This window comes from Balaenoptera borealis (genome assembly GCF_965194805.1).
Source record: "Balaenoptera borealis genome assembly, chromosome: 5".
Lineage (NCBI taxonomy): Eukaryota > Metazoa > Chordata > Mammalia > Artiodactyla > Balaenopteridae > Balaenoptera > Balaenoptera borealis.
Genome location: NC_138862.1, coordinates 1,848,224 through 1,875,873, shown reverse-complemented (window position 1 = coordinate 1,875,873; position 27,650 = coordinate 1,848,224). Strand labels below are relative to the sequence as shown.

The 27,650-nt window shown below is 56.4% G+C and overlaps 1 protein-coding gene and 1 pseudogene across 2 annotated transcripts in view; both read right to left on the bottom strand.

Annotated features, from left to right (window-relative positions):
• Nucleotides 1–27,650, bottom strand: part of TSPEAR (thrombospondin type laminin G domain and EAR repeats) — a 94,473-nt gene that overhangs the window by 14,380 nt on the left and 52,443 nt on the right. Inside the window, exons 2-9 of the mRNA XM_082392472.1 lie at nt 21,637–21,857; nt 12,337–12,575; nt 10,361–10,451; nt 9,176–9,332; nt 7,770–7,901; nt 6,854–7,080; nt 5,346–5,532; nt 4,183–4,412 (exon numbers count right to left, since the gene is read on the bottom strand). Of these exons, the coding sequence (XP_082248598.1) occupies nt 4,183–4,412; nt 5,346–5,532; nt 6,854–7,080; nt 7,770–7,901; nt 9,176–9,332; nt 10,361–10,451; nt 12,337–12,575; nt 21,637–21,857 (1,484 nt within the window). The remainder of the gene's footprint in view (nt 1–4,182; nt 4,413–5,345; nt 5,533–6,853; nt 7,081–7,769; nt 7,902–9,175; nt 9,333–10,360; nt 10,452–12,336; nt 12,576–21,636; nt 21,858–27,650) is intronic.
• Nucleotides 12,885–15,372, bottom strand: LOC309628930 (annotated as a pseudogene). The gene has a single exon. The product of its transcript is annotated as an uncharacterized misc_RNA (transcript).

Here is a 27,650-nt window from a genome sequence, read left to right as displayed (position 1 = left end):
ACCGTTCCCCTCTACCCTCCCCCGGCCCCTCCATTCTGGGTCTACACGTGATGACCGTGACCACAGACCCCACCGCCAGACAGCTCAGGGAGCAGAAATCCCAGCGCTGGAGGCTGGAGTTCTGTGGACAGAGCCCATTCCTTCCTGGACACACCCCACTTGGAACTCCTTTGGTCCACGATGGTGAGGCCAAGTGGTTGGAGCTGTGGTCTCTGCCACCTGAGGAAGGTTCCAGAATTCCTGGTGGGAGAGGTGGGGAGGTCTGGAGGGTGGGGCTGAGGAATTCATCCAGGGTGGGCAGCCAGCCTCCCATGTACACCTGAGCCACAGACCTGGCGTGGGCACGGCCCGGGCCCTCCTGGTGAGCTGAACTCACCCCGCAGCCCTGGGACCCCGCCCAGCGCCCCTCCCAGCACCGCCTGTGTGCACAGCTTCGCAAACACCGGCGTGCGCCCCTTGCCCGGCCGTCCCTCCAGAAAGGTTTCCCTGTGATGTGGGCGCCTCTCCACCCACACATGCTTTCCAAGCACCGGCCTCTCCTGCTTCAAAGCCCATGGCCGTGAGAGATGGTGCAAAGCTCCAAATCAAGTGGAAACACATGAAGACATCTCCAGAACCTAAGAGGATTAAAACACAATATGAAAAATGCTAGAAGAACATGAAAGTGGGATCTTGTGGGTTCTGAGGACTCATCGAGTGTGAAGAAACACGGGTCATAAGAGAAGGCAGCCTTCAGGCAGTGCCCCGCAGTTGTTTGTGGGCTTGGGTGGCAGCAGTGCCCCCTCACAGCCCCCAGAGTCAGCTCTGCCCGCTGGCCAGAGACACGCTCTCTCACAGCCACTGTGTTCCTGCTCTCGCCCGCCCTTGTGGATGATTCTTCCAGCTGACGTCACACCCCTCGGCTGGTTCTCCTTTAGGTCATGTAACCCGGATGGCCCCCGCCCTGGCTCAGCTGGCACCGTCTCTGCCCCTTGGCCCCGGCCTCCCTTCTGTGTCTGAGGCCTACGGCAGGGCTGGGTGCAGACTGGAGCTGAATCCAGATGCTGCCTGAAATGCAGAGTTTCAGTGTCTCACATATCTGGAGCTGGCACACTGGGGAGCACTCAAGGAGATTGGCCAGAATCTCCTTGGGATTTGGAACATACCGCACGGGGGACAATGGCAGGAACTGAAGACTATTCTGAGAGATTTGGGGTGACTGTTTCCAAATATCTAGCAGACAAGCCGGTGGAACAGGGGAGCAGACCCCTGTGGTATCCAGAGAGCACAGTCCTGCAGCCTGGCGCAGAGGCCCGGCAAGCGGCCTTCTGGTCAACCACACAGGTGCCTAGCAGGGCTGTCACACCAAGCATGTGATATGAAGAGGGTTCCTGCAGCTGGTTGGGGAGTGCATCTTGGAGATTATCATCCTGTAGCCGCCAACACTGTGATCCAGCCTCACCTACATTTGAGCAAAAGGCCAGTTTAGGAAGGTCTTCATCATGGCACTTCATCAAGGGCCTCAACCAGATCCCCAGCTCCCCGGGGCACAGCTGCCAGTGACAATGCCACCCACTGCCATGCTCAACATTAAACATAAACAGAAAACTAAGGGTCCTCCAGATGTTTTATAAAAGACCTGGAACATGAGAGTCAGGCTATAACATATACATACACTCATACTGGAAGAAACTGAGCTGGTTCTAGGAACAGAAGAGAATTTTTAAAAATTATAATTATCAGAATTCCCTGGTGGTGCAGTGGTTAAGAATCCACCTGCCAATGCAGGGGACACGGGTTCGAGCCCTGGTCCAGGAAGATCCCACATGCCGTGGAGCAACTAAGCCCGTGAGCCACAACTACTGAGCCTGCGCTCTAGAGCCCGTGAGCCACAACTACTGAGCCTGCGTGCCACAACTACTGAAGCCCACGTGCCTAGAGCCCGTGCTCCGCAACAAGAGAAGCCACTGCGATGAGAAGTCCGTGCACTGCAGTGAAGAGTAGCCCCTGCTCGCCGCAACTAGAGATAGCCTGCGCACAGCAACGAAGACCCAACGCAGCCAAAAATAAATATAAATAAAATAAATAAATTTAAAAAGAAAAGAAATTACACAAACTCTTAAAAAAATAAAATTATAATTATCTTCAGAAGTATTCAAGAAGATACCGCATTTATAGAGTAAATACAGAATGCCGTTAAAGGGAAGAGTTTTTGGATATTAAAAACACGATTCCTAGCATTACAAGAAGATGCTCATCAACATGATTAGAGAATAAAGGCAAGGAAAGCTTCTAGGTTGTAGAAAAAGAAAAGATAGATTCAATCCAGGAGATCCGAAAGCTGGCTAACCGTTCTAGAGACCCGGGAGCATGAGACGATCAAGAAAAACTAAGAGAATCTCCTAGGCCTGGGGATGCACGCCTTCAGGTTGAAAGGGCACTGAGACCAATCAGACAGGAAGCACGGGGAACCACTGTGAAGAAACCTGTGGGCACGGAGGGCAGAGAAGGTCAAAGGAAAGGCACCTGGGGAGGCAGGGGGCTGCCCTCAGTGTTCCCAAGGAAACTTCCACCCTAAAATCCTGCACGCGGTACATCAGGCAGGGCAAGGGATGCAGCCACCGTGAGTGTCCACACTTCCCGCCACAGAGGGTGGTTCTCACTGGGATGAAGCCGGCGAGGTCACGGCTCCCCCAGCCTGTGGCTGAGCCGTCGGGGCACGTGGCCCACGTGGCCGCCGAGGGCGAGGGGTGAGCTCTCACCCTCAGCCCAGGATTGACGTGGGCTCACTCTGCTCAACACCCAGTGGCTGGCCCTGGTCACATAACCTGGCTGAGCTGCAGGGACGTTGGGGAGTGTCGGGGAGCACCTGGAAGGCGGGGGGGGGGGGTGGGTCCTTGAGGTCAACCAGAACACCGGACATCAGAATTGGACATGGTGGCTCCAGCCAAAGATGGCGGTAAAGGAAAGTTCCAGAAAGGGGACCATTGTCAGTTCTAGAGACAGTCAGCCCGGACAGCACAGGCAGGAGGGCCCAGGAGGGGGGTTATGGGAAAAGAGGGGTTTTCACGGGCGCACACCGGCCAGAGACCTTGCAGACGCAGTGGGAGCACCGACACGTGGGTGGAAACTCAGGAGGCACTGAAGACATGGTGTTCACAGTGGCTCTCAGGGACGGGGACGGCCAGCAAGAAGCCGGGGGACGTTACCATGTGCAGAGACAGGGGTTTTCTTCCCCAAAAAGGAAAGAAGAGGGAGGGAGGGACTTCGGAAAAAGCAATTAGGAACTGGTCAAAAAACATTATGTGCAGCACATGGGGTCCACGTATGAAGTGAGCCATGTGTGGTGGGCTTGTGGCATGAAAGGAGAGTCTGAACCGCATTCAGGGACGGTCCCCAGGGCTGGCACGAAGGTCATCCCACCACTGACACCACTGAGAAGGGAGTGATCACAGCCGTGCTCTTGGCTCTGCACGAACGACACTGGGACGCGGCCAGGACGATGCAAATGCCGACAGTGACTCTCGATTTTAGAATCATCCATGGGGGCTTGGCCTGGGGTCGGACACTGAGAGGGACAAGCCGGGCGGCTTGGAGGGAGGAGGGCGAGGGAAGGTGGGAGGAGGGTTGGGGCCCCATATCGTCACCCTAGACCACGGTGGGCATGAAGAGGGGATGCCAACGCTGCCCACTAGCCCGGGACCCGGCGGCACGTGTGTGGTTCAGCCCGGCATCCGGGGCCACACCACGTAATAAAGCCTTCTCGCTGCCTCAGTCAGAGGTCTCTCCGGGCAGCCCGTGACAGTTGGGACCAGCCGAGGGACACTCAAGGTCTGCAGGGAAGGTGGACAGTGCTGCTGCCACCCCTGGCCAGGTCAGAGGCCAGCTGCCTGCTGCCCCAGGGCAAGAGCCTGACGCCCACATAAAGGTGGGTCAGACTGTGAGGGCCCCCAGGGGCCAGAGGACCCGGCTGAGCAGCCGGGCTGCCGGAAACTCCGTGCCAGGGCAGCCCTCCCGCCTCATTTTAGGGCTCCCCAGGCTACATTTGGGGTCCCAGGGGCTCGGCCTGAGCCTTATTCTGGGGAGGCACCTGGGTGCGGAGGCCCAGGCTGGGGCCCTGGTCCTGGCTCGTGCGGCCCGGGTCCCGCGTCACCCAGGGGCCAGGCAGGGGTGCAGGGCCGGCGCTGAGCTCAGGGCCCTTACCAGGAAGGACTGAAAGATCTGGAAGGAGCCGCCCAGCCGCACGTACAGGTGGGAGTGCAGCCGCGTGGACGTGCCGTTGAAGGCGTTGGCCACAGCCAGGAAGGCGTAGGGCCCCACCGTGAAGAACTCCCAGTCGTAGGCGCCTGACGTGGCGATGGTCTGGTTGGCCTCGAAGAGCCGGGTGCCTGGGTTCCACTTGTAGACGACGCTGTTGATGTTGTGGTTGTCGCCTGGAAGCCGAGCACCATGGAGGGAGGGAGACGCGCCTCCGTGGCCTCGCGGCGGCCTCGACAAGACCCTGCCGCCCGGACCCTGCCCCAGGCGCTGCAGCCCGTCCCGTCCAGCCAGGCCCTGCTCTCCTGCACCCTCCCCAGGCCCCCAGCAGTGACAACGCCCTTCACGTGAACTTCCTGCCTCTGTGCCCCGCTGAGAACCCTCGGGGTCCCGCCTTTGGACGGCTCCAGACCCCCCTGAGGCCTTGCAGCACGCTGCACGTGGGACCCCCGGCCCTCCCCGGCCTCACCCCTCACACTGCCCGCCATCCCCTTCGCGCACCCCCCCGCAGGTCAGGCCTGCCCGGATCGTGCTCCCTGGAGCCCCTCACCCACCCCCAGGGCTGGGCCAGCCTCTCCCGGGACACTCAGTGCCATGGGGGGTATTGGGTGGCGGGCTCCTGGGGTCCCCTCTGCCCATGAGCGGTGGTGGGGCCTCCTCCCCGGCCCCCCCGCCCCCAGAGTTCCCCGGCAGGTGTAGACTCAGGTGATCGCTGAGCCACAGAGCCTGCCGAGGCCAGAGGTGCCCTGCAGGGCCGGCTGCCCCCCGGGGCCCTGTCCCCCGAGAGCTACAGGGCAGGGAAGGGCTCACTGTGGTCGCTCAGGTCAGTCACCTGGCCCAGAAGCCAGGTTTCCCAGCCCCTCCCAGGACTGTCCCCAACCGCACCCACCGCATCCCACAGAGTTTGTGCCCAGAATGGGTGAGGGCAGGGACGCCCCTACCTGGACAGATGAGGGGGTGCTCAGGTGTGTCCGCCCTCAGACGCCACTGTCAGATTGCCAAGCCCGAGGACACGGGCCGCGTGTGGTTTATTATACATTTTTAATGAGATACACTGAACCCTGCAGGTGATCCCGCCCTGGCCCTGGAGTCCAGGCCATAGCCCCTACCTTCCCGGTGGTTGGCCACGGCCAGGAAGTGCTCCCCGGCCACCTCGAAGGCCTCCCAGTCCCGGGCGCTGTGGGTGAGGACCCTCTGGTACGGTGTGAACCTCAGCCTTCTCTGGCTCCATTTGTAAATGACAGAGAACTCCTGACCCTTTTCATTCGGTTCAAAATTAGCCACAACCAGGAAGATCTGGGGAGAGGACCAGGACAGCATTCTCGTGATCCGTGCGAGGGGTCGGCACTCGAGGCTTCTGAATGTCGGCCTCGGGACGGGGCTGAGCCGGGGACTGACGGCCTGGGGCGGGCCCAGGAACCCAGGACTGACTCTCCAGATCTTAATTACATTAAGAGCCGTAGCCGCGTCCGTATTTACCAGCCCATGAGCTCCGTTCCTATCTCCCAAACCCAGGAAAAGCTTTATGCACAGAAACGTTCTTCATCACCTGGGTGAAGAGGAAAAATCTTAACGCCCTGTTGTCTCAGGAAGCCCATGTTTGTCACACAATCGAGGACAACATGGCAATGCCCTACATGTGACATGAGCTGGAGGCCAGATGGCGGGTCGTGTGATTGAGGCAGGAGCCAGAAGCCCGGGGGTGGGGCACGCTCAGGGCGGCTGAAGCAGCCCCAGGTACACTCTGCTGCTGCTTAGGGGACGGGGCAGACTTTTTTCTTATTTTTCTAAAGTTCCCAATTTTTCTTTAATATAAAGTTGTTTTTTATAATGAAAAAAATATGAACCTTTAAAATGTCATCAACCATAAAACCAGAGGGCTAGTCACTCCTTCAGCAGGCTGGCTTGGAGCGCAGGACCCTGAGGGTCGGCAGGGATGGGGAGCAGAGGTTTGTCTGTTTTGCTCAGTTTTGTCCCCAGTCGGGGGGGCCCAGGTGAGGGCAGGGCTGCACCTGGCACACGTGTTAGTGAGCAAGCGACTTGGGGGCGGGCACGGGGCGGTGAGGGAGAACTCTCGCAAGGGGACGACCCTCTTAGCCCTGACCCGTGGGCCGCTGCTCAACGCAGCCCTGGTGGAAGGAAGGGGAGTCTGCCCGCGAGGCTTTCCCACCCAAGGCCTCCGGGCCCGGCCCTCACCATCCTCACCTGTCCCCTCCATTAGGACATCACGTGTCCCCAGTGTTTATGGAGCGAGTAAAGGAAGGCTGGGAATGGAGGCCTATTTTCATTCTGACGTGATGTCCGCCCTGCTGACTGGTTTAGGTCAGATGATCTCAAAGGTTTAAGGAGGCAATGGTGGGTCTGCACGGAGCTGGGGAGCATCTCAGAAACGGGCTTATCTCTATTTTGCGGAAGCCGAACAGACTTTCTCAGTCACATTCTGGACATAGAGACGTAGCTGTGCCTGCCTTTAAAAGCCATTTAGATCCTGCGTGAGGCTTCGAAACCGGTAGAAGTGCTTTTCCCCATAAAATCTACGTAAGGAGCCCCAGCCTTTGGGCTCTGTGGGGTTTTCCAAGGTAAAAAGGATCGAGAAAGCCTCCGAATGCAGACTTGCCTTTTTTCCAATGGTGAAATGTCTCCAGGACTGTGCTTGGTGTGTGGGAATGTCCTGGTACGAGGAGAACTTCCCGTTGGTCCATTTGTAGATGGCGGACGTGGTTTTGCGGTTGGCAGTGGCCACGAAGAGCCCGGCCTCAGGGATGACGAAGACCTCGATACCCAGCGTCTCCGCGTTCGTGAACAGGCTCTGGTGCTCCTCCACGTAGTCCAGCCTTTCTTTGGCTTGTGACAGAGACACAGAGCCCCAGTCAATGCTTCCCAGAACAGAAGCCGGCATGGACGTCCCGGGGTGCGACCCCAGGGACCTGGGCCATGGCCCGGAGCATTGTGGCCTTGAGTGCCGTGCGCCCTCACCAGGAGGCCCGGCAAAGGAGCCTCTCATCCCCGCACAGGTTTTAGGGTCTGCAGAGCCCCCAGGGATACTAGGCGGGTGGAACTGACGCGTCAGGTCCCTACTAGACGTTTCCCACGGCTCGCGGCTTCCACGAAACGCTGTGCCCTGACGTGAACTAGAGAGTAGAGGCCACGGCTCGGGGACGTTCCCCTGGAGCCAGTTCCCGTTTCCCGAGGACCCCCTTAGGGAGCATCATGGAACCTCTCCTCACCTCCCTGCCGACAGAACCACTCCCGGGCTCCAGGCACCATCGCGTCCAAGCTTGACCCGAGTGGGCGGAGAGGGTAAGGAGAGCAGGTGGGGCTCCTGGAGCGGGGCTGGCCCCTCAGGGAGGCTCACGGCCTCCCCTAGCTGGCTCGAGAGCTGAGAGCCTGCCAGCCTGCCAGGCGGGCCCAGGAGGGCACGCGTTTCCAGGTGACGCACGCAGGCTCGCTGCTCCGTGGGGGGATCGTCCCTGTCCCCAAGTATCGCTGGCTCTGAGAAGACCCCGAGGTCCCCAGAGCCCCACCCACCTCACCTGCTAACACGGAGACCCACTCGCTGCCCACGCACAGGTATAGCCCCTTGCGGCCGGCGTCAAACCAGAACTGGGCGTCCTCCGCTTTGGTACACGGCGGCCGGGATCCCAGCGTCACCTTCATGTCGGCTTCTGCGGGGAGGCAGGAAGATGGGTGTCCAGTGGGCACGTGCTCCCCGGAGGAGGCCAGAGGCGGGAGTGTCAGGTGACCCCTGACCCAGGCGCTCCTGCTTTCGCCTTCGCCTCCACCCCCTGAGCTGCCACTTGGGGAACCACTCGGGGTCTCGGGGAGGGAGGGAGACCCGAGAGCCCATGGCCTGCCTGGGGCGTCTGCGCGCGGGGTGCAGAGATGCCCCTGCAGTCCGGCCTCCCGCCCGCCTAGTTCTTCCCCGTGACCTCAGCCCTTCTGAGAGCCCTGAGGAATCACGCCGCCCCACTCTCCTCTTCCATCTGAGACTCGTTGGCACGCGTCCACCCAACTTCCGTTCTGCTTAGTTCTGAGGCCCCTTGACCCCTGACCCCGGGGGTCACAGCTTCATCCCAGGTCCAGCCCTCACCCTGATGGTGCCACTTGGCCCCTTTACAGCAGCGTCCGCGCTGAGGCCCCGACGGCCAGTCTGTGACACTGAGCGCGTCCTCGACCTCTTGAACTGGCCGGCAGAGGCCTGGGGCCGGACTCCTGCCCGAGGCCCGGCAAACAACCCAGAGGCCGTGTGCCTCTGGGAATTTGGGGACACGGGTCCAGGATTGGGTCTAAGGGCCAACTTGCTCAGGGGGCTCCCCTGACTCGTGAAGCAAGGACCATGAGGCCCGAGAGAGGGTCGGGCTGTCTCCCCGCCTCCCTAGTAGGGAGGAGGGGCTTTCAGATTCTCCACGGCAGGGGACGTGGCTTAAATAAACCGTCAACACTAACTTTACATTGGGGAGGTGCAAACACAAACTAAAGACGGCAAAGCTGGGGACACTCTAGGCTGGGGGTTCCCAGAAAACAGCAATGAACCTCACGAAGGTCAGGGTCCCTGCAGGGGTGGGGTGCTGACGCTTGATGTCTGTTGGAGAGGAAGGGGAGAAAGGGCCCCAAACGCTGCTCTGGGGGCAAAGCAGGCAGCAGGTGGGAGTTAGGGACGCAAGATGTGTCAGCTCAGCCCCAGGTCCCAGGCGGGACGAGCAGTCAATGGAGGGCACGGTCCAGGCGGGGGTTCAACAGCCATGGGGGGCGCCCTTGGGAGGGAGGCGGGTCTGGCGGCACCATCTGCCTTCCCTGCGGGGCCGTCTGCGTCAGGCCCCGGCGTTCCCTTCACCCATGTGCCAAGCGCCCTCCTGTCTCGTGCCCGGGGAGGTTGGAAGTGACAAGACTCCCAGGGCCTACTGTCGGCGTGGGGAGGGGGTGGCTGTGGCCTACTAACCATAGGGATACTTTAGCACCTCATTATCTTCCGGCCTCCCCGTGAGTCCCCGCAGGATAGGGGGGATGGACAGCAGGGCGAGCTCAGGATTCCTGCAGGGACAGAGCCTCGGGGTGGCGTCTGAGCCCGGCAGCAGAACCAGCTGCCTCACCAGGCCCTGCAGAGAGAGGGACAGCGCACTGAGACCTGCACTGCTGGAGAGGGCCCCGACCACTGGGCTCAGCCCACCCGGACCCTGAGGGAGGGGCGGAAATGCGGGCGCGGGTCTAACCTCTGAAGCCAGGAGAGAGGAGTCAGCCCGTTGGGTAAGGGGGGCATTGGGAGCAGAGGTGGAGAGTTGTGCACCATTTGAAGGTGATTACACCACGGAAGGGACTTTTCCTGCGGACTGCCCTACAGTGACTGGGTACATTGCTCATCCATCTATATGTCCATCCGTTCGTCTGTCTGTCTACCTATCTGTCCATCCATCCATTCATCCATTTGTCCATCTCTGGCAATCCATCCATCTCTTTGTCCACCCATCCATCCATCCATCCACCCACCCGAATACCCATTCATTCATCCATCCATCTATACATCTGTTCATCTGTCCACCTATCTGTTCATCCATCATCTATCTGTCCATTAGTCTGTCCATCCATCCATGCATCCATTCATCTATCCATCCATCCATCCAAGCATGCCATCGGTAAATATTCAGAGCATGGTTCTTTACACTGGACACAGCAAGAAACAAAAGCCCTTACACTCATGGAGCAAGGTCCCCCCCTCCCCTGCACTCTAAGGGAGAGACAGGCAATGAGCAAACACACAGCTGGTCTGAAGGTGGTCAGGGCTACAAAGAAAATCTGGGGAAGGGGATGAGAGGGCTGGGTGTGGATGTCATCTTCTCAGAGTGGAGGGGAAGGCCTCCATGGTATGAGGGCACAGGGCAGGGCCCCAAAGTCACAGGGAGTGTGCCATGGCAGGAGTGGGACAAATGTTCTAGGAGGAGGGCACAGCAGGTGCAAAGGCCCTGTGGTGGGAGTGTGCCCGGCACACAAGGGACTCCACTGAACCTTTATGCTCCCCATTCCCAGCTGCACACACAACAGTGTCAAACTGGGGTGCCGGACCAGTGGTGACAGCCCCCCAGGAGCACTGCTGTTGGGAGCTCCAGGCAGGCAGCTCCTCCATTCTTACCGTGAACTGGCCTTTGGTCCTCCTCCGGCTGCCGATGAAGAACCGGGCTCCTTGCACCGATAGGGTGGCCGGGAAGGGCATATCAGCCATTCTGAAAACATCGGAGGATGGTTTTAGGGCCATGGGAGAGCAGGGTCATGGCCCATTTATGTAGAAAAGGATGGGGGCAGCACCGCCTGAGGCTGTATCAGTGTCCGGGGTCAGCCATAACGAGTACCACAGGCTGGGCGCCTTAAACAACAGAAGTGTGTTCTCTCGCAGTGCTGGAGGCCAGAGGTCTGAGATCAGGGTGTCGGCTGGGTGTGCCCCCTCTGAAGACTCCAGGGGAGGGTCCTGCCACCTCTTCCAGTTGCTGGGGGCTCCTGGAGTTTCCTGGCTTGTGGCTGAATCGTGTGGCCTTCTCCTCCATGCCTCCTTGTAAGGTCACTGTGTCAGGGCCAACTTACTCCTCAGCTTAGCTCGGTTATGCCTGCAGAGCTGCTGTTTCCAAACGAGGTCCCATTCTCCGGTTCTAGCGGATGTGAATTTGGGGGGACGCTCTTTGCCCCAGGACAAGGGTCTTCTACAAAAGCGTGTGCTGCGGAGGTGTTCAGTGGCCCCTCTCCATATCACGGGGGTCTCCAGTGGCTTCTTCCGGCATGGGGTCCCCAGCCCGCCCCCCTCCTCTGAGCCCAGGGCCGTGGGACAGATGATGTCGGGGCCAGACGGGGTTCACCTCGCTGGTGAGCTGGGATATGTGGGAAGATGTGGCTGGAGTTGGGTCTTGAGGTGCAAGTGGAGGCCGAACTCGGGATGGGGAAGAGGTGGGGACCTCCTGGACGGGGCGGCGTGGCTGGAGCTTCTGGGGGAAGAGCCAGGTGTGTGCTTCCTCTCCACTGTCCAGCACCTCCCGGACCATGATGCCACGTCCTCTAGTCAAAGCACCTGCTCCGTCCAGGGTCTGCCGTCTGGCTGCAGCTGGCCATGGCAAGGCCCCAGAACGCCTGCGCTCCAAGCACAGCTCCCAGGCTTCCTGGGTCCGGGTGTGAGCCCTCCTCGGTGCCTGCCAGGCCTGTGAAGCCCGGCCCCGGGGCGTAACTTCCTCCCTGGCCGCAATCAGCTCCAGCACCCGCACCGCCGGCCTTGTCCTCCTGCACATCGCCCCCATCACAGAACTGCCCCACCGTCGGCTCTCCCACCTGAGACGCCATCTCCCTGTAAAGGCCCCAGTGTATTTGGAGGTATGGTGGGGAGGAGTTGTGATAAAGGCATGTTTAAACAGTGTATAAGTGTTAAGGAGAATTTTCTATTCCAACAAGTTTCATAATAACAGAGCAGAGTGAGATTCTACCTTTGAAAGGAATATTTGTCATAATGACAGATTTAATGTAAATGGACCATTTGTGATTAAAAGAGAAAGAGTGGCGAGCCCCAGCCAGCGAGGATGGATGCTGAGGGCCGGTGGGGGTCATCCCGGCCCAACTTACTCAGGAGCCAGGCCGTGGGGACCAGGCCACGGCAAGGACAAGAGATGGGCTCGGGCTCTCGAGTGCCCGGGGTTGCGTCAAAGCTACTAAGGTGATTCCGCACGTTTATCTGGTGTTCTGGTGAATATTTACCCCCTCGTCCCAGAAAAGGAAACTGAGTCAGAGAGGTTAAGTGATGGGTTGAAAGTCACAGAGCAAGACCTGGGCCTCAATCAGGCGGCAGCTCCTTTTGGGCTCCCGGGGCCCGAGTTCACGCTGACCTTCCTCTGGGCCTTGCCTCGATGCTACGAACTCCGCAGCGCGCGTTGATGGGTCGAGTCCCATCCCCCAGCCCCGGCGGGCAGGCTGTGGCTCCCTCCCCGCCCATGCGCCACCACCCATCGCCGCCTTTCTGGGGGGCGGGGACCGTTCCACGTGCACCAGCCAGTGAGCCTGGCGCTCCTCCTCCAGCCTGACCCCTGCCGGCAGCACACGGCCCCCTGCCACCTGCTCCGGCGCCGCGGTACCTACATGTCCACGGGGAGGCCGCAGTCCGTGGTGAGGGAGAAGGAGTCTTCGGACACGGCCAAGACCAGCGTGTGCCACCGGCCGTCCGTCAGAGCCGGGCCGCGGAAGGACACGCGGGCCCGCCAGGCGCGCGCCCCGGCCTCCCTGAGGAAGAGGAAGTGCAGCTGGGCGGGCGAGTAGCGCAGGCCGAGCAGCAGCGAGTCCCACTCCTCCGCCACCACCGTGAACAGGTACTCGTTCTTCTGCAAGAGAGGGGGCAGCGGGGGCGGGGCAGGGAGGGAGCAGGTGAGGGGGGGCAGGTGAGGGGGGGCAGGTGAGGGGGCAGGTGAGGGGGCAGGTGAGGTGGAGCAAGTGAGGGGGCAGGTGAGGCGGCAGGTGAAGGGGGCAGGTGAGGGGGCAGGTGAAGGGGGGCAGGTGAGGGGGCAGGGAGGGGGCAGGTGAGGGGGCAGGTGAAGGGGGCAGGTGAGGGGGCAGGTGAGGGCACGGTAGGTGAAGGGGGGCAGGTGAGGGGGAGCAAGTGAGGGCGGGTCTCTGGGCCGCAGTGCCTGAGACAGTATCCACGGTCTGTGATGAAACCAAATGTACCACTCACACCCACGAGGACAGCTGCTATCAGTAAAACAGAAAATTGCAAGTGTTGGTGAGATGTGGAGAAATTGGAGCCGTTGTGCACTGTTGGTGGGAAGGCAGCAATAAAATGGTGCAGCTGTTATAGGAAACAGTATGGAGATTCCTCAAAAAACTAGTGTGGAATTACCATCTGACCTAGCAATTCCACTTCTGGGTATATGCCCAAAAGGACCAACAGCAGCGTCCTGAAGAGGTATTTGTACACCCGCGTTCACGCGAGCCTTGCTCTCAATAGCTAAAATGTCAAGGCAGCCAGTGTCCATCGATGGAGAAATGGATAACTAAGATGTGGTCCATTCATGCAGTGGGATATTATTCAGCCCTAAAAAGGAAGTTCTGACGTCAGCGTGGATGAGCCTTGAGGACATGATGCTCAGTGACGTAAGCCAGTCACAAAAGGACAGGTAGTGTACGATCCACTGATGTGAGGTCCCTGGAGGAGCCAGATTCACAGGGACCGAAGGTAGGTGATGGGCTGGGGCTGGGGGCGGTAATGGGGAGCTGTTATTTAATGCGTATAGAGTTTCAGTTCGGGGATGATGAAACAGGTTCTGGAGATGGACGGTGGTGATGGTTGCACAACAGTGTGACTGTCCTTAATGACACTGAACTGTATACTTAAAAAGGGTTAAAAAGGGAAATTTCATGTTACGTGTATTTTACCACAATTTAAAAAACCCCGTGCCACCCGCCATTATCGCGATCTCCAAATGCCAGCAACCCCAGCTGCCCATCATTTTCCAGCTCGGACCAGGGAGAGACCATATATACTTGACTGTACATAAGTGCAATTTAGAGTCTGTTCATTTCTAGCCTAACACAATAAAAAGCGTAAAGAAATGAAAGTGATTAAACCTGAATGCTAAGCAGATACATTAAATATAGAATATAGTTGTTTAGCAAGTCTTTGCCCATGTAAAACTATGAGTGAATTTCACGTAACTGTTATACTGAAGAAGTGGAAAAACTCCATGGTCCTCATGTTTAATTTAACACCTAATTTAGCAAAATCAATTTGCACAGCTTGGGTCACACGGCCTCTGGCCACTCCGGGCGCTGAGGGGACACGTGTGGCCCCTGCACTCATCTTCCGTGTGAAGGGAGCCTTCCCGTGAGCCAGCTCTCAGGAAGTGCATGGAATGGGTGGAAGTGACACACTAGGACAAAATGCTCACAGTGGTGGCTGGGCCCGTGAGGCGGGTGGCTGGGAAGGACGGTGACGTCACAAGCCAGGGCGTCCGGGTGGGCAGGCATCTTTACTCCCCCATGTTCACGTCCCAGGACCACGGAGCCTGAGCAGGCGCTGACCTTCGTGGAGAGGGCAGGGGCCCCACCCAGAGGGGTCAGGCCACTGACCTTTGGGGTTCTCAGTCGCTCACCCCTAGAAATACTCGTGGCTGGAGGAGACCAGTGTCTGGTCAAAACCCTGTGTTTCCCCCCAGTAAAGGTGAGAGAAAGGAATCGGATCAGGTGATGAAGTGAGTTTATTTATCCGGGTGCCCGAGGAGGCGCTGACAGGATGGAAGTGGAGGCCAAGTGACCCAGGCAGAGGAACTGGGAGGGGGGACAAGTGACCCAGGCAGAGGAATTGGGAGGGGGACAGGTGACCCAGGCAGAGGAATTGGGAGGGGGAACAGGTGACCCAGAGGCAGGTGGAGGCGCCTCCTGGGAGGCAGAAGCCCGGGGAGCAGCGAGGTCGGGGTTCCCGGGGCAGGATCAGAGGTCAGTCAGGCCAGGACAGGGGGGACGAAGGGGACCCCGTCCCGAGTGGGGGCAGCCACCCAACCCAGGTCAGGACTGAGGGAGGCTGGGAGGACCGAGTCATGGGGGGACCTGAGCCCAGCTGGCCCTGGGGGGACGTGCCCGGTCAGCAGCAGGACGTGCCCGAGGCGGGGACGCAGCAGGCGGGGCGGCACACGGGGCGGCAGAGCAGGGACGCGGAGGAGGAGGGTCTGCAGCAGAACAAGGGGCGGGGGGTGGGCTGGCAGCATGGGGGGGCTGAGCAGGGGGCAGCCTCACAGCAGACGGGCTTGCAGCACACAGGTGTGCAGCAGACAGGTGTGTAACAAACAGGCTTGCAGCAGGTGGGCACCCAGCAGGCCTGCTGGCAGGGGAGCAGGTGCAGCAGGAGGGCTGGCAGCTAGACTGCTGGCAGCACGGGGCCGTGCAGGAGCTGGTGCAGGCTGGTTGGCAGCAGGGGCTGGACACACAGCTCACTGGGGCGCAGACGAGGGTCAGGCGGGGGCCGGGGCGCAGCAGCTGGGGGCGCGGCAGGGGGCTCGCAGCAGCTCTCTGGGCAGTCGTCCACCTGCCAGCAGGAGCCGGTGCAGGAGTCACAGGGACCAGGCAGGCAGGGCCGCTGCCGTAGCTCAGGGCGCTGGAGCAGACGGACGGGGTGGACACGGCCATGGTGGGGGCAGCAGGGGGCTGGAGGAGGTTGTGAGTGTGAGTGTGAGTGAGTGTGAGTGTGTGTGTGAGTGTGAGTGTGTGTTTGTGAGTGTATGTGAGGTGCTCAGGGCTGTCCAGCTTCACACCCGTCCTCCGTGTTGTGTGTTGGCATGGCAGCAGCTTGGTGAAGTCTTTCCTTCCGTGTTTTTGTTTAGTGTCCTGCTCTGTTTTGGCAGCACCGGTCACTGTCTGTAAATGCCTTTGGCTGGTGAGGCTCCCGAGTGGAGGTGGGGCTATCCTGACCTGTGTCTGTCTCCAGAGGATAGACAGGAGAAATCTTTTTGATGTGTTTGCAGGGACAGTTGCAGTCAGGCGACTTTCTGTTGGTGACAGCCCTCTGCTCTACTGGGGGCAGGGGCTGCTCTTATAAACAAAACTCCTGCTCCAAAGGAAGGGACAAGGAGGAACAATCCCAGGATCTGGGCTTTGAGGCGAGGGAGGTGTTTTCAGGTGTGGACAGGTCTGGCCACGCCCCGCTGGCCTGGCCACAGGGTGGGATGCACTTTGTGAGCAGATGCTGCTGGTTGTCGGGGGAGGTGAGGGGGCCTGTGTCCACTAGGAGTGAGCCCTGGGGCAGGTGTGAGGACAGGTGTCCTCCTGGGGCAGAGACTGGCTCCCAGAGAGGGGCAGGGATGCAGACGCAGGCTAGCGAAGAGAGAATGACCATGGGGGCAAATGCCTTTTGCTTCATTGCAGCTTGTTCTTTTATAGAACCTCCCCTGATAGAGTCTTAATGCTCACACCTTCCTCCTCTTCTACAATATCAGGGGGCTCCAGACAACATCAGGGGTTCCTACAGCCCCTGGGTGCAAATTAGGACAAGATCTCCTCCCTCAAGCACTGCCCCTCACAGGCAGAAGGATGTGGTGGCTGTGACCTGACCCTCCGTTGTCAGTTTTCATAAGAAACGTTCAGGGAGATTAACCAAGATGGCGGAGTAGAAGGACGTGCTCTCACTCCCTCTTGCGAGAGCACCAGAATCACAACTGGCTGCTGGACAATCATTGACAGGAAGACCCTGGACTTCACCAAGGAGGATACCCCACGTCCAAGGACAGAGGAGAAGCCACAGTGAGACGGTAGGAGGGGCGCAATCAGAGTAAAATCAAACCCCATAACTGCTGGGTGGGTGACTCACAGACTGGCGAACACTTATACCACAGAAGTCCACCCACTGGAGTAAAGGTTCTGAGCCCCACGTCAGGCTTCCCAACCTGGGGGTCAGGCAACGGGAGGAGGAATTCCTAGAGAATCAGACTTTGAAGCCTAGTGGGAATTGGATTGCAGGACTTTGACGGGACTGGGGGAAACAGAGACCCCACTCTTGGAGGGCACACACAAAGTAATGTGTGCATCGGGACCCAGGGGAAGGAGCAGTGAGCCTGGGGGAGACTGAACCAGACCTACCTGCTGGTGTTGGGGGGTCTCCTGCAGAGGCGAGTGGTGGCTCTGTTTCACCGTGGGGATAAGGACACTGGCAGCAGAGGTTCTGGGAAGTTCTCCTTGGCGTGAGCCCTCCCAGAGTCTGCCATTAACCCCACCAAAGAGCACGGGTAGGCTCCAGTGTTGGGTTGCCTCAGGCAAAACAGCCAACAGGGAGGGAACCCAGCCCCACCCATCAACAGTCAAATGGATTAAGGTTTTACTGAGCTCTGACCGCCACAGCAACAGGGAGGGAACCCAGCCCCACCCATCAACAGTCAAGTGGATTAAGGTTTTACTGAGCTCTGACCGCCACAGCAACAGTCAGCTCTACCCACCACCAGAGCCTCCCATCAAGCCTCTTAGATAGCCTCAACCACCAGAGGGCAGAAAACAGAAGCAAGAAAAACTATAATCCTGCAGCCTGTGTACCAAAAACCACAGTTACAGAAAGATAGAGAAGATGAAAAGGCAGAGGGCTATGTACCAGATGAAGGAACAAGAAAAACCCCCAGAAAAACAACTAAATGAAGTGGAGATAGGCAACCTTCCAGAAAAAGAATTCAGAATAATGATAGTGAAGATGATCCAGGACCTTGGAATAAGAATGGAGGCAAAGATTGAGAAGATGCAAGAAATGATTAACAAAGACCTAGAAGAATTAAAGAACAAACAAACAAAGATGACCAATACAATAACTGAAATGAAAACTACACTAGAAGGAATCAATAGCAGAATAACTGAGGCAGAAGAACGGATAAGTGACCTGGAAGACAGAATGATGGAATTCACTGCTGCGGAACAGACTAAAGAAAAAAGAATGAAAAGAAATGAAGACAGCCTAAGAGACCTCTGGGACAACATTAAACGCAACAACATTCGCATTATAGGGGTCCCAGAAGGAGAAGAGAGAGAGAAAGGACCAGAGAAAATATTTGAAGAGATCATAGTCGAAAACTTCCCTAACATGGGAAAGGAAATAGCCACCCAAGTCCAGGAAGCGCAGAGAGTCCCATACAGGATAAACCCAAGGAGAAACACGCCGAGACACATAGTAATCAAAGTGGCAAAAATTAAAGACAAAGAAAAATTATTGAAAGCAGCAAGGGAAAAACGACAAATAACATACAAGGGAACTCCCATAAGGTTAACAGCTGATTTCTCAGCAGAAACTCTACAAGCCAGAAGGGAGTGGCATGATATACTTAAAGTGATGAAAGGGAAGAACCTACAACCAAGATTACTCTACCCAGCAAGGATCTCATTTAGATTTGATGGAGAAATCAAAAGCTTTACAGACAAGAAACGTTCAGTAGCAGAGCCTCGCTGTCCGTGGGGCCTTGTCCACAGACGCCTGCACAGCGTGCAGCAGCCCGTGCCCCAGTGCCCGGTCTACACCTGGGACCTAGTGACATCTGGCCACGGTCCCTCGTGTCCCCACTCTTCAGCCACTGTACTCTGCCAGGTCTCTGAGGGGCAAGGGCAGGGCCCTTGGTGATGCGCTCGGCTGCAGGCCTCTGCAAGAGTAGCCGGGGCTCCATCAGGGACTTGTTGGGGGTCAGTGGGCTTCAGGGTGAGGCCTCGCTGACCTCTGATGGGTGGGGCTGGGGACTCTGCTGGAGGACCACAGGGCAGTCAGACTGCAATGGAGAAATATTACCTCAAAGCAATAATAGCTTAAAACCGTCAAAGCGCATTGAAAAACTCTAATCTGCTCATCCAGGAAGCTTGATGAACTTCAATCTTTTGAACACAAAAGATTCACAAACAGAGACATCATACTAAATATGCTTCAACATATTATATGCAATTGTTCTATGCTTTATAACAATTATACATGCAAATAATAACAGAGCTTCAAAATACATAAAGTTAAAACTGACAGAAACGAAGGGAAAAATAGACAGTTCAACAACATTAGTTGGAAACTGTAAAATACCAATTTCAATAATGGTTAGAACTACTAGAGAGAAGATCAAAATGGCAACATAAGACTTGAACAATGCAATAAACCAGCAAGACCTAACAGACATCTGTAGAACGCCCTACCCAACAACAGCAGAATATACATTCTACAGAAATGCACATGGAACATTCTCTAGGGGAGAACATATGCTAGGACAGACAACAAACCTCAATAAGTCAAAAAGGACAGAAATAACACAAAGTATGTTTTCTGACCACAACGGAGTGAAATTAGAAATTAATAATTGAAAAAAGTGGGGGGGACTTCCCTGGTGGCACAGTGGTTGGGAGTCCGCCTGCCAATGCAGGCGACGCGGGTTGGAGACCTGGTCCGGGAAGATCCCACATGCCGCGGAGCAACTAAGCCCGTGCGCCACAGCTGCTGAGCCTGCGCTCTAGAGCCCGCGAGCCACAACTACTGAAGCCCATGTGCCACAACTACTGAAGCCCGTGCGCCTAGGGCCCGTACTCCACAACAAGAGAGGCCACTGTGATGAGAGACCCGTGCACCACAACAAGGAGTAGCCCCCGCTCACTGCAACTAGAGAAAGCCCAGGTACAGCAATGAAGACCCAATGCAGCCAAAAATAAATAAATAAATAAATAAATTTATAAAAAAAAAAAAAAGTGGGAAGTTCATGAATATGTGGAAATTAAACAATACACACCTAAATAACCAAAGGGTCAAAGAAGAAACCAAAAAGGAAATAATAAAATACTTTAAGATGAGTGAAAACAAAGATCAAAATACCAAAACTTATGGGATGCAGCTAAAGCACTTCTTAGAGGGAAATTTATAGCTGTAAGTACCTATATTAAGAAAGAAGACAGGTCTCAAATCAAACCTAACCTTCCACTTTAATTAATGGATCAAAGACCTAAATATAAGAGCTAATTCTACAAAGCTCTTGGAAGAAAACTTTGGGATAAATCTTTATGACCTCAGATTTGGCATTGGATTCTAAGATGTGGCACTAAAAGTATAAGCAAGAAAAGAAAAAATAGGTAAATATGACTTCATCAAAATTAAAAAGTTTTGTGCTTCAAAGGACACCATCAAGAAAGTGAAAAGACAACCCATATAATGGGAGAAAATATTTGAAAATCCTATATATGATAGGGGACTTATATCTAGAATACATAAGGAACTCATAACACAACAATTAAAAAGGCAAATAATCCAATTAAAAACTAGGCAGAGGACTTGATTAGACATTTCTCCAAAGAAGAGACATAAATGGCCAATACACACATGAAAAAATACACACCATCATTATTCATCAGGGAAATGCAAATCAAAGCCACAATGAAATACTGCTTCAGGCCCACATGGGTCGCTAGAATCAAGAAGTCAGATAATAACAAGTGTTGGTGAGGATGTGGAGAAGTTGCAACCTTCATCCAGTGCTGGTGGGAATATCAGACGGTGCAGCTACCTTGGGAAACAGTCTGGCAGTTTCTAAAAAGTTAATCATAAAGTTACCCTAAGATTCAGCAATTCCACTCCTAAGTATATACCCAAGAGAAATGAAAACACATGCCCCTACAAAAATGTGTACATGAACGTTTATAGCAGCATTATTCATAATAACCAAAAGGTAGAAACAAGCCAAATGTCCATCACCGATGAATGGGGTGATCAAAATGTGCTATATACACACAGTAAAATATGCCGTGGCTTTAAAAAGGAATGAAGCACTGATACACGCTACATCACGGGTGAACCTTGAACACATACTACATAAGCTAGTTACAAAGATCATATATTACAGTATATGATTCCATTTATATGAAATGTCCACAGTAGGCAAACCCGCAGATACGGAAAGTCAATGAGTTGCTGCTTAGTGCTGGGGGTAGGGAGTGGGGTCGGGGGGGGGGGAGCCAGAGGGCTCGGGGCTTCTCTCCGAGGTGATGAGCATGAGCTACAACGTGCTGTGGTGAGGGCTGCACTGAGCAGCTGACTGCACCCAACACCACTGAATTGTGCACCTCAAATGTGTGAATCATATCTCAGGGAACCTGTTAGAAAGTTACTGAGCATGACAGGAAATAAAGAGACGGAGCTGACGGCGAGCCAGTCCTCCGGGGGACCCACAGGTTGGAGTCTTGTTCAAGAAAGCAGCTGCCAAGACAAAGACTTTCGCCTGAGAACTGGAATTTACATTAAAAACAAGAAGAAAATGGAAATTACAGAACTGAAGATGCAATGGCTGGAGCTGAAAGCTCAGCAGCTGGGTTTGAGAGCAGATTGTACAGAATGATGAGGTTGAGCAGGCAGAAGCCCCCGGGGGAGTATCAGGATGGAATCACGGTCGACAGAAAACCAACTGGGAGAACCTCGGCTATGAGAGAATCGAGGATACTGACTTGGAATGTGAAGGATTGGTCACACGCCTAGGAAGTGCCTTGTCCTGGACCCTGGGGAAACCTCCAGGGGCGCTTCCATCCTAGCCAGGGACGGTGGGAATGTTAGCTGGATCTGCAGTGGATGGGACTGCAAATCACAGGTAAACAGACCCCAAAAGGGTATGTTTTTGTTATTTTGTTTACATTTCCTGCTAAAGGATGTCAAACTAAAAACTCTGAGCCTTATCCCTAGCTTTTGACAGCTTAGCACACCAGAAAATTATGATTGCTGTACAGACGCCTAACAAATAGTCACACAGGCTCTGCTGGCATACTCACAGTGATGGGGACCTCACTACCTATCAAGGCCGGCCACTCTTGACCTCTTGACCGGATCAGTCGTGCCCTTCGCACGCTCTGGCATTGAGAACGTGCAAAGGTATGGGAAGGGGGTGTCATTCTACAGGAAGAGTGGGAAGTGTCACTGACCTTAGCGGGGAGACTGGGAACTTTCAAGGTTACGACGATGGAAAATTCTTCCGGGAAGAGGTCGCATCTGAAGAAAATCCTTGACGCAGGGAAGCTCAGGTCGTGGGGGGCAGCAGCTGAGAGCTGAAGTCCTCGCACACCTTGGACCTGTGTCACCCTGACCCCGACCGCAGTGCCATCAGGAGGGACCGCCTCTGCCAGGATGTCCAGGGGCCGCAGGTCTGTGTCAAGGAAATCACACGTGGGTTATGCCAGGGCATTTACAGGGGCGCCCAGGTGTGGGTGTGCGGGCTCTGGTCTTAGTGTCTTACAGGGTCCTCGAAAGAGCCCTGTTAGCAGGGCGTCACGATTATCCCGTGTGGACTAAGAGTGTCTCCTGCCACATCAGAAAACAAAGGATGTTTCAGCCATCAAGCAAGCCATCACATTACAGCCGTCCCCGACATGCACCCTGAGGAGACTCAGGATGAGAAAACACGGGATGCTGGCCCCAGGTAGCTGAGGTGCACATCAAAGGAATGATTTCAGTGAGCCCGGACTCTTGCATCTTCCCACACACAGAAACGCACTGAATTCTTTAACTTGAGATGTCTGGTTTTCTTTAATTAACAGCATTCTTTTGAGGGTCTGACTACCTGGTATTTTTACAAAACTCCTCTATATCCTGGCTCCGCCCTGACCTCGGAGCCGTCCCTCAGAGCCATCTGAGATGCTGTGTCCTGGTTAAGTCCTCAGTTTTGTCTGCTGAATAAACCATAACTCTCAACTTTTAGGTTGTGCATTTTTTTCAGTCGACACCCATCTATCCAGTGAGCAAACGGAGGCACCAAGGGTTCACGACCCACCTGGGTCTACCGTGACCTCTCCTCCCCACCCTTCCACCCCGTCCCCCTGGGTTTTGCTGCCATTTTCAAGTCAACCACCAGGTGCTGTGCTGGGGCACAAGGAAGCCCCCACCCGGCCCCGGGGAGCGCGTGGTCCCTGGGAGACAAGCTCGCACATGGGAAGCCTCCAGGGTCTGAGACAAGGCAGGCACAGCTTCCCCGAGCCCCCAGCAGAGCCGTCTGTGACACGGTCCCGGTGGTGCCGTCGGAGGGCAGGGCCCCCGACAGGACCTGGACGCCGCCTTGGCCTGGGCACTGCCGTCCCCACACGTTGTAGAGGAGCAGACAGGCTCCTGCTCTGCAGTTCAAGGTCATCAGAAACAAAACTCACCTGAGCCCAGATGATAGGAAAGGAGAGCGGGGCGCGCAGAGAGCACCTGTGACTAGAGGTGGGGCTCCAGACGGCCCGCCCGGCCCCGCAGTGGAAGTGAAGTGCTGGCTCGGAGGAGAGCCCATGGCTGCCCCTTGGACCCTTCCAGACTCGGCCACCATGTGTCAGGCCGTGGCCTGGGACAAATGACAGACATGTGAGCATGAAACAGCCGTTCCCCAGAGCCGTCTCCCTCGGGGTCAGGCGGTCCTGCTAAGGGGTCTGAGCCTGACACAGGGGTGCTGGCCCTGGAGGCAGCGGTCAGTGCACCACGGGGATGGGTCAGCAAATGAGCGGGGCTGCGGCCGTGAGAGCAGAGGTCGCCCCCTCTGCGCCCCCCCCGCGCTCGGGCCCGGCCCCCACCCTCGCCGGGGCGGCCCCTTCCCCCGTGCCCCGTCCAGGGACTCACAGCGGCCAGAGGGCAACCAGCGCGGCACTGAGGGGAGAGTGCGGGGGGAGCGGGGGGGCGTCACAAGCGGGGCCGGATGAAGCGGAAGACAGGAGCTCATTTTCTCCATTAAGTCAAGGGAATTTAGGAAACAAGAGGTCTCTCCGAACCAGTTCAGAGGAAAGACACCGAGCTCAAAGAAGAGAGGAGGAGAAAGCAGCTCAAAGTGAGAGCGTGAAACATGGAAGGAAAGGTCGGTGATTAGAGGGACCAGAGCAGCACAGGGGGGGCAAGGCCGAGAGGACAGAGGATTTGCATCCAGGACACAGGGAATTCTTACCACCACGGGAAAGCGGAGCGGCTGTGCAAGCCAGGAACTGGGCTCCTGAAACCATTCCACACTCGCTGCCCCGCCCCAGCGCTCAACATGGTATGGAGTTTGGGGCCATCAAGCCGGGGCACAGCCGGGGACGTGGACGTCCTCCGGGAGAGGGTCATCCTCATGTGCCCGGAGGCTCCCACGGGGTGGGGACATGCCCGAGGGTGCGGGGACCAAGGGCAGGCTGGACGGCGGTGGGCGGCCCGGCCGCGTGCAGAGCTGGACTCCGGCCCGAGGCTCCTGCCAGCCCGCGGCGGGGGGACAGCGAGACCGAGGGGTGTGGCGGCCGGAGCAGTGTCTGGGAGGACGGGCGTGCGAGGCCCTCTGGGGCATGTGGTGAGGGAGGGACGGCAGCTGCTCTGTGACGGGAGGGCAGGGCACTGTTGTCATTTACGCCACTGAAAGCGAGAAGTGGCCTGGGAGGAGAGAGCATCGATCGTTCCTGGGAAAGCACGTGTGTGTAAACTAAGACGCTCGCAGCTCAGCGCTCTCATGTACTCCAAGGTCAAGGGTGGCGGTCACCCCGAGGCCGCTGTGTGTCGGGGATGGGGTCCCAGAGAGACGCCAGGGAGGAGTCTGGCATCTCAGGGCTGGACGGGTGTCCGTGTTCTGGGGAATGGACCCTGACCCCAGCCTCGGGCTGCCCAGGCCGGGGGTCAGATTCCACATGCTGTGTGGTTGTGCCTGGCTGGGGTCCCTGGGGAGCACGGGGCTCTAAGTAAACACTGTGCACCCTAAATTCACCTGCAAACTGAGAGACACAGGGTACGTGGGCCCTCCACCAGGCAGGCCGCTTGGCTTCCAGGACATGCCTCAGCCCGGCCAAGCCCCAGGCACCAGGGGGACCCGAACTCGGCTAATCCCAGGGCGAGCCTCTCCCCCCATTGCTTAACTGAAACGGCCTCTTCCTGGTCCCCCCCACCGCCCCCCAGAACCCATGCAGGCCCGAGCGGCCTGTGGCCTGGCAGGTACTCATCCGCACGGGCTCTCTCCACCTGTGCCTGGTCCACACACCCGCACACCTGCCGAGGGTTCTCCAGGTTAACAGAGACAGTGTGTTCGTGCCTGCCTGGGAAAGTCCCGCTGGAGGCAGGAATGAGTGAGTGACCGAGTTCACAAAGGTCAGTGCCACCTCAGGACATCCAGATGCCTAAGTGATAGAGTCCAGCAAGTTAACCGATGGGACACGTACACTGGCACCTGCTGGATTCATGCTGACAGGCTGGACGGACAGACAGACAGTGGCCGAGCCATAGATGCATGGCCACAGAAGCCTGACCTACAACCTCGGCAGCGACCAGCCCGGAAGCCAGCCCACAGCCTCTGCAGCCGCTGCCCGGAACGGCCAGAGTGTGGCCAGTGACCACCAGCTTCCCTAACTCTCGTCCCCACGTCCAGTTCAGGACCCCACGGAGAAAACCAGATCTGCTCCCTAACCAGGCACACGGGGCACAGCTGCTGGTGCACCCCCAGCTTCCCTCGCTGACAGCCTCCATCAGGCCGCACCCGGGCCTTCCTTTTTCCGCTCTAAGCTGTGCCTGCCTGAGCCCCTGCCAAACCCAGGTGACGCTGGTGGGCCCCTGCCAGAGCCAGTGGGATTAGCAGCTGGGCTTGCCCTCATTTGTGTGGTCTTCGTCTGTTCCACAAAGACTTCTTGAAATGCCAGTTTCCAAAATAAATAGTCATTGCCCTGTGCTGCTTATAATTTAGCAGAGAGACTGTGGCGGCCACAGAGCGATGAACTCAAAGCTGGCTACCAGTAGGGTCCTGACCTAGACCTCAGCATCGTAAGATCTGGCCCACGACTGACTCGCCGCACCTCTCCGAGCCTCAGTTTCCTCATCTGTAAAATGGGAGGGTGGCGACTGTCCATGTCAGGGGCTCAGCTGAGCTGGAGAAAGAGCTGAGCCACCAGGTGTCGGAGGAGCCGATCACAGCAACAGGCCAAGCGGAAGGAGAGTGAAGACTTTAACCCTGTACTGCGACAGTGTCAGCAAGACCCCCCACCCCCCGGAAGGGCACCAACAGGCGTGCCAGGGAGCCCAGGACAAAAGCCAGCTGCAGTCTGATGAGCCCTGGGGCCAGGGAGGGAGCGGGAGGAAGGGCCACGAGTGGGAAAGCACTGGGGCGTGGGCCAGAGTGGGGAAAGTGTCTTCACAGGAGGCCTGAAAGGAGGCCGGGAGTGCAGACGTGCATGTGAGTGTGGCCGTGGCCATGGCCGTGGCCGGTGAGGCCAGCTCCCCCCAGGACGGCAGTGCCCTGGCTGTGCCCCAAGTCTGGGGGGAGTGGGCAGCGTCCTTGTGAGGCCTGTGGTTGGCCTGCGAGATCTCTCAAAGCAGTTCTGGCCAGGACCCAGGCTCCTCGTGCCCCGGAAAAGTCCCCTGGGGAGGCCCCCCGTGCTGGGGCCGTGAAGACCGAGGTTATTTGGTGGAGGGGCAACTGCCTTATGCTGGATGCACAGGTGTGAGCCACAGGCCTGCAGCCAGGCGGACACCCGGCCAGCTTCAGACGGTCTCTGAGATGGGCCCCTCCACTGGGGGTGGGGAGGGCGGGAAACGAGATGGCCAATAAGATCCTCTTTACTCTGGGGATTTCGTTGAGTTCATTGGGTGCCCAGGGACCAGGAGCAATTCATTTCCAATAATTTAGGTGAGGCTACTGTTAGGTCTGCCCTGCGGGACAGTGGGACCGATGACACTGCCATAGTCACAGAACAGTCCAGTTTGGGCCCAAGAAGAGGCAGATGGACCAGTGATGGGGAGGTCTGAGAGCTCAGAGACCCACGCAAGCAGGGGTGACACGTGGTCCGGGCTCCACGCAGATCCATGGAGGGTGGACCGATCAGTGGGTGGTGGTGGGAAAGCTGGGCTTCAGTGGGGAGATAAGCCAGGCCCGATTTCTCCCTGAACAGGACACAGGTCATCAACTCCAGGTGGGGTGGAAAGTGAGACTTCCACGTCAGAGGGAGAAGTTGGGGGCTCTCTTTGTGACCTGGGGTTAAGGAAGATTTCTCAACACTAGACACAAACCATCAGAAAGAAGCTGGTCCATGTGCTTACATCAAAACAAGGATTTCCGCTCAATAAAGGACACCATGGGCCATGCTCTTGTCACAGGACAGAGCAGGAAAGGGGTTTGCCGTTCTTAAAACTGACAAGGGGTGAACACACAGAAAGAACAAGGCACCCAGGACACCAGCAAGGAAAACATAAGAACAATCCTTACCCCAAAGGCAGGCAGCCTAAGAAAGAAACAACTCAAATATGATGAAAGCTAAGTCAATAAGGTCAATGCAAATTAAACAGTGACAAGGTATCACTTTTCTCCTATTACACTGGTTAAAAAAGGAAACAGGAAAAAATATAAAGATGGAGCACAGAAGCAACCTAAATGTCCATCGACAGGTGAATGGATAAAAAAGCTGTGGTACAAAAAAATATACATAATGGAATACCACTCGGCCATAAGAGAGAATGAAATAATGCCATTTGCAGCAACATGGATGGACCTAGAGATTATTATACTAAGTGAAGTAAGTCACACAGAGAAAGACAAATATCATATGGTATCACTTATATGTGGAATCTAAAATATGACACAGATGAACTGATCTACAAAACAGAAACAGACTCAGACATAGAGAACAGACTTGTGGTTGCCAAGGGGGAGGGGGTGGGGGAGGGAGGGGTTGGCAGTTTGGGGTCAGCAGATGCAAACTAGTGTATATAGAATGGATAAACACCAAGGTCCTACTGTAGAGCACAGGGAACTATATTCTATATCCTGTGATAAACTGTAATGGAAAAGAATATGAAGAAGAATATATCTATATCTATATCTATATCTATATAACCGACTGACTTTGCTGTACAGCAGTAATTAGCACATTGTAAATCAACTATACTCCAATTAAAAAAAAAAGATGGAGCACAAAGGGGCAAATGGCCCGTCCCTGTTGTGTGTTTAAATCTGCTTTTCTTCACTTGTTTTAAA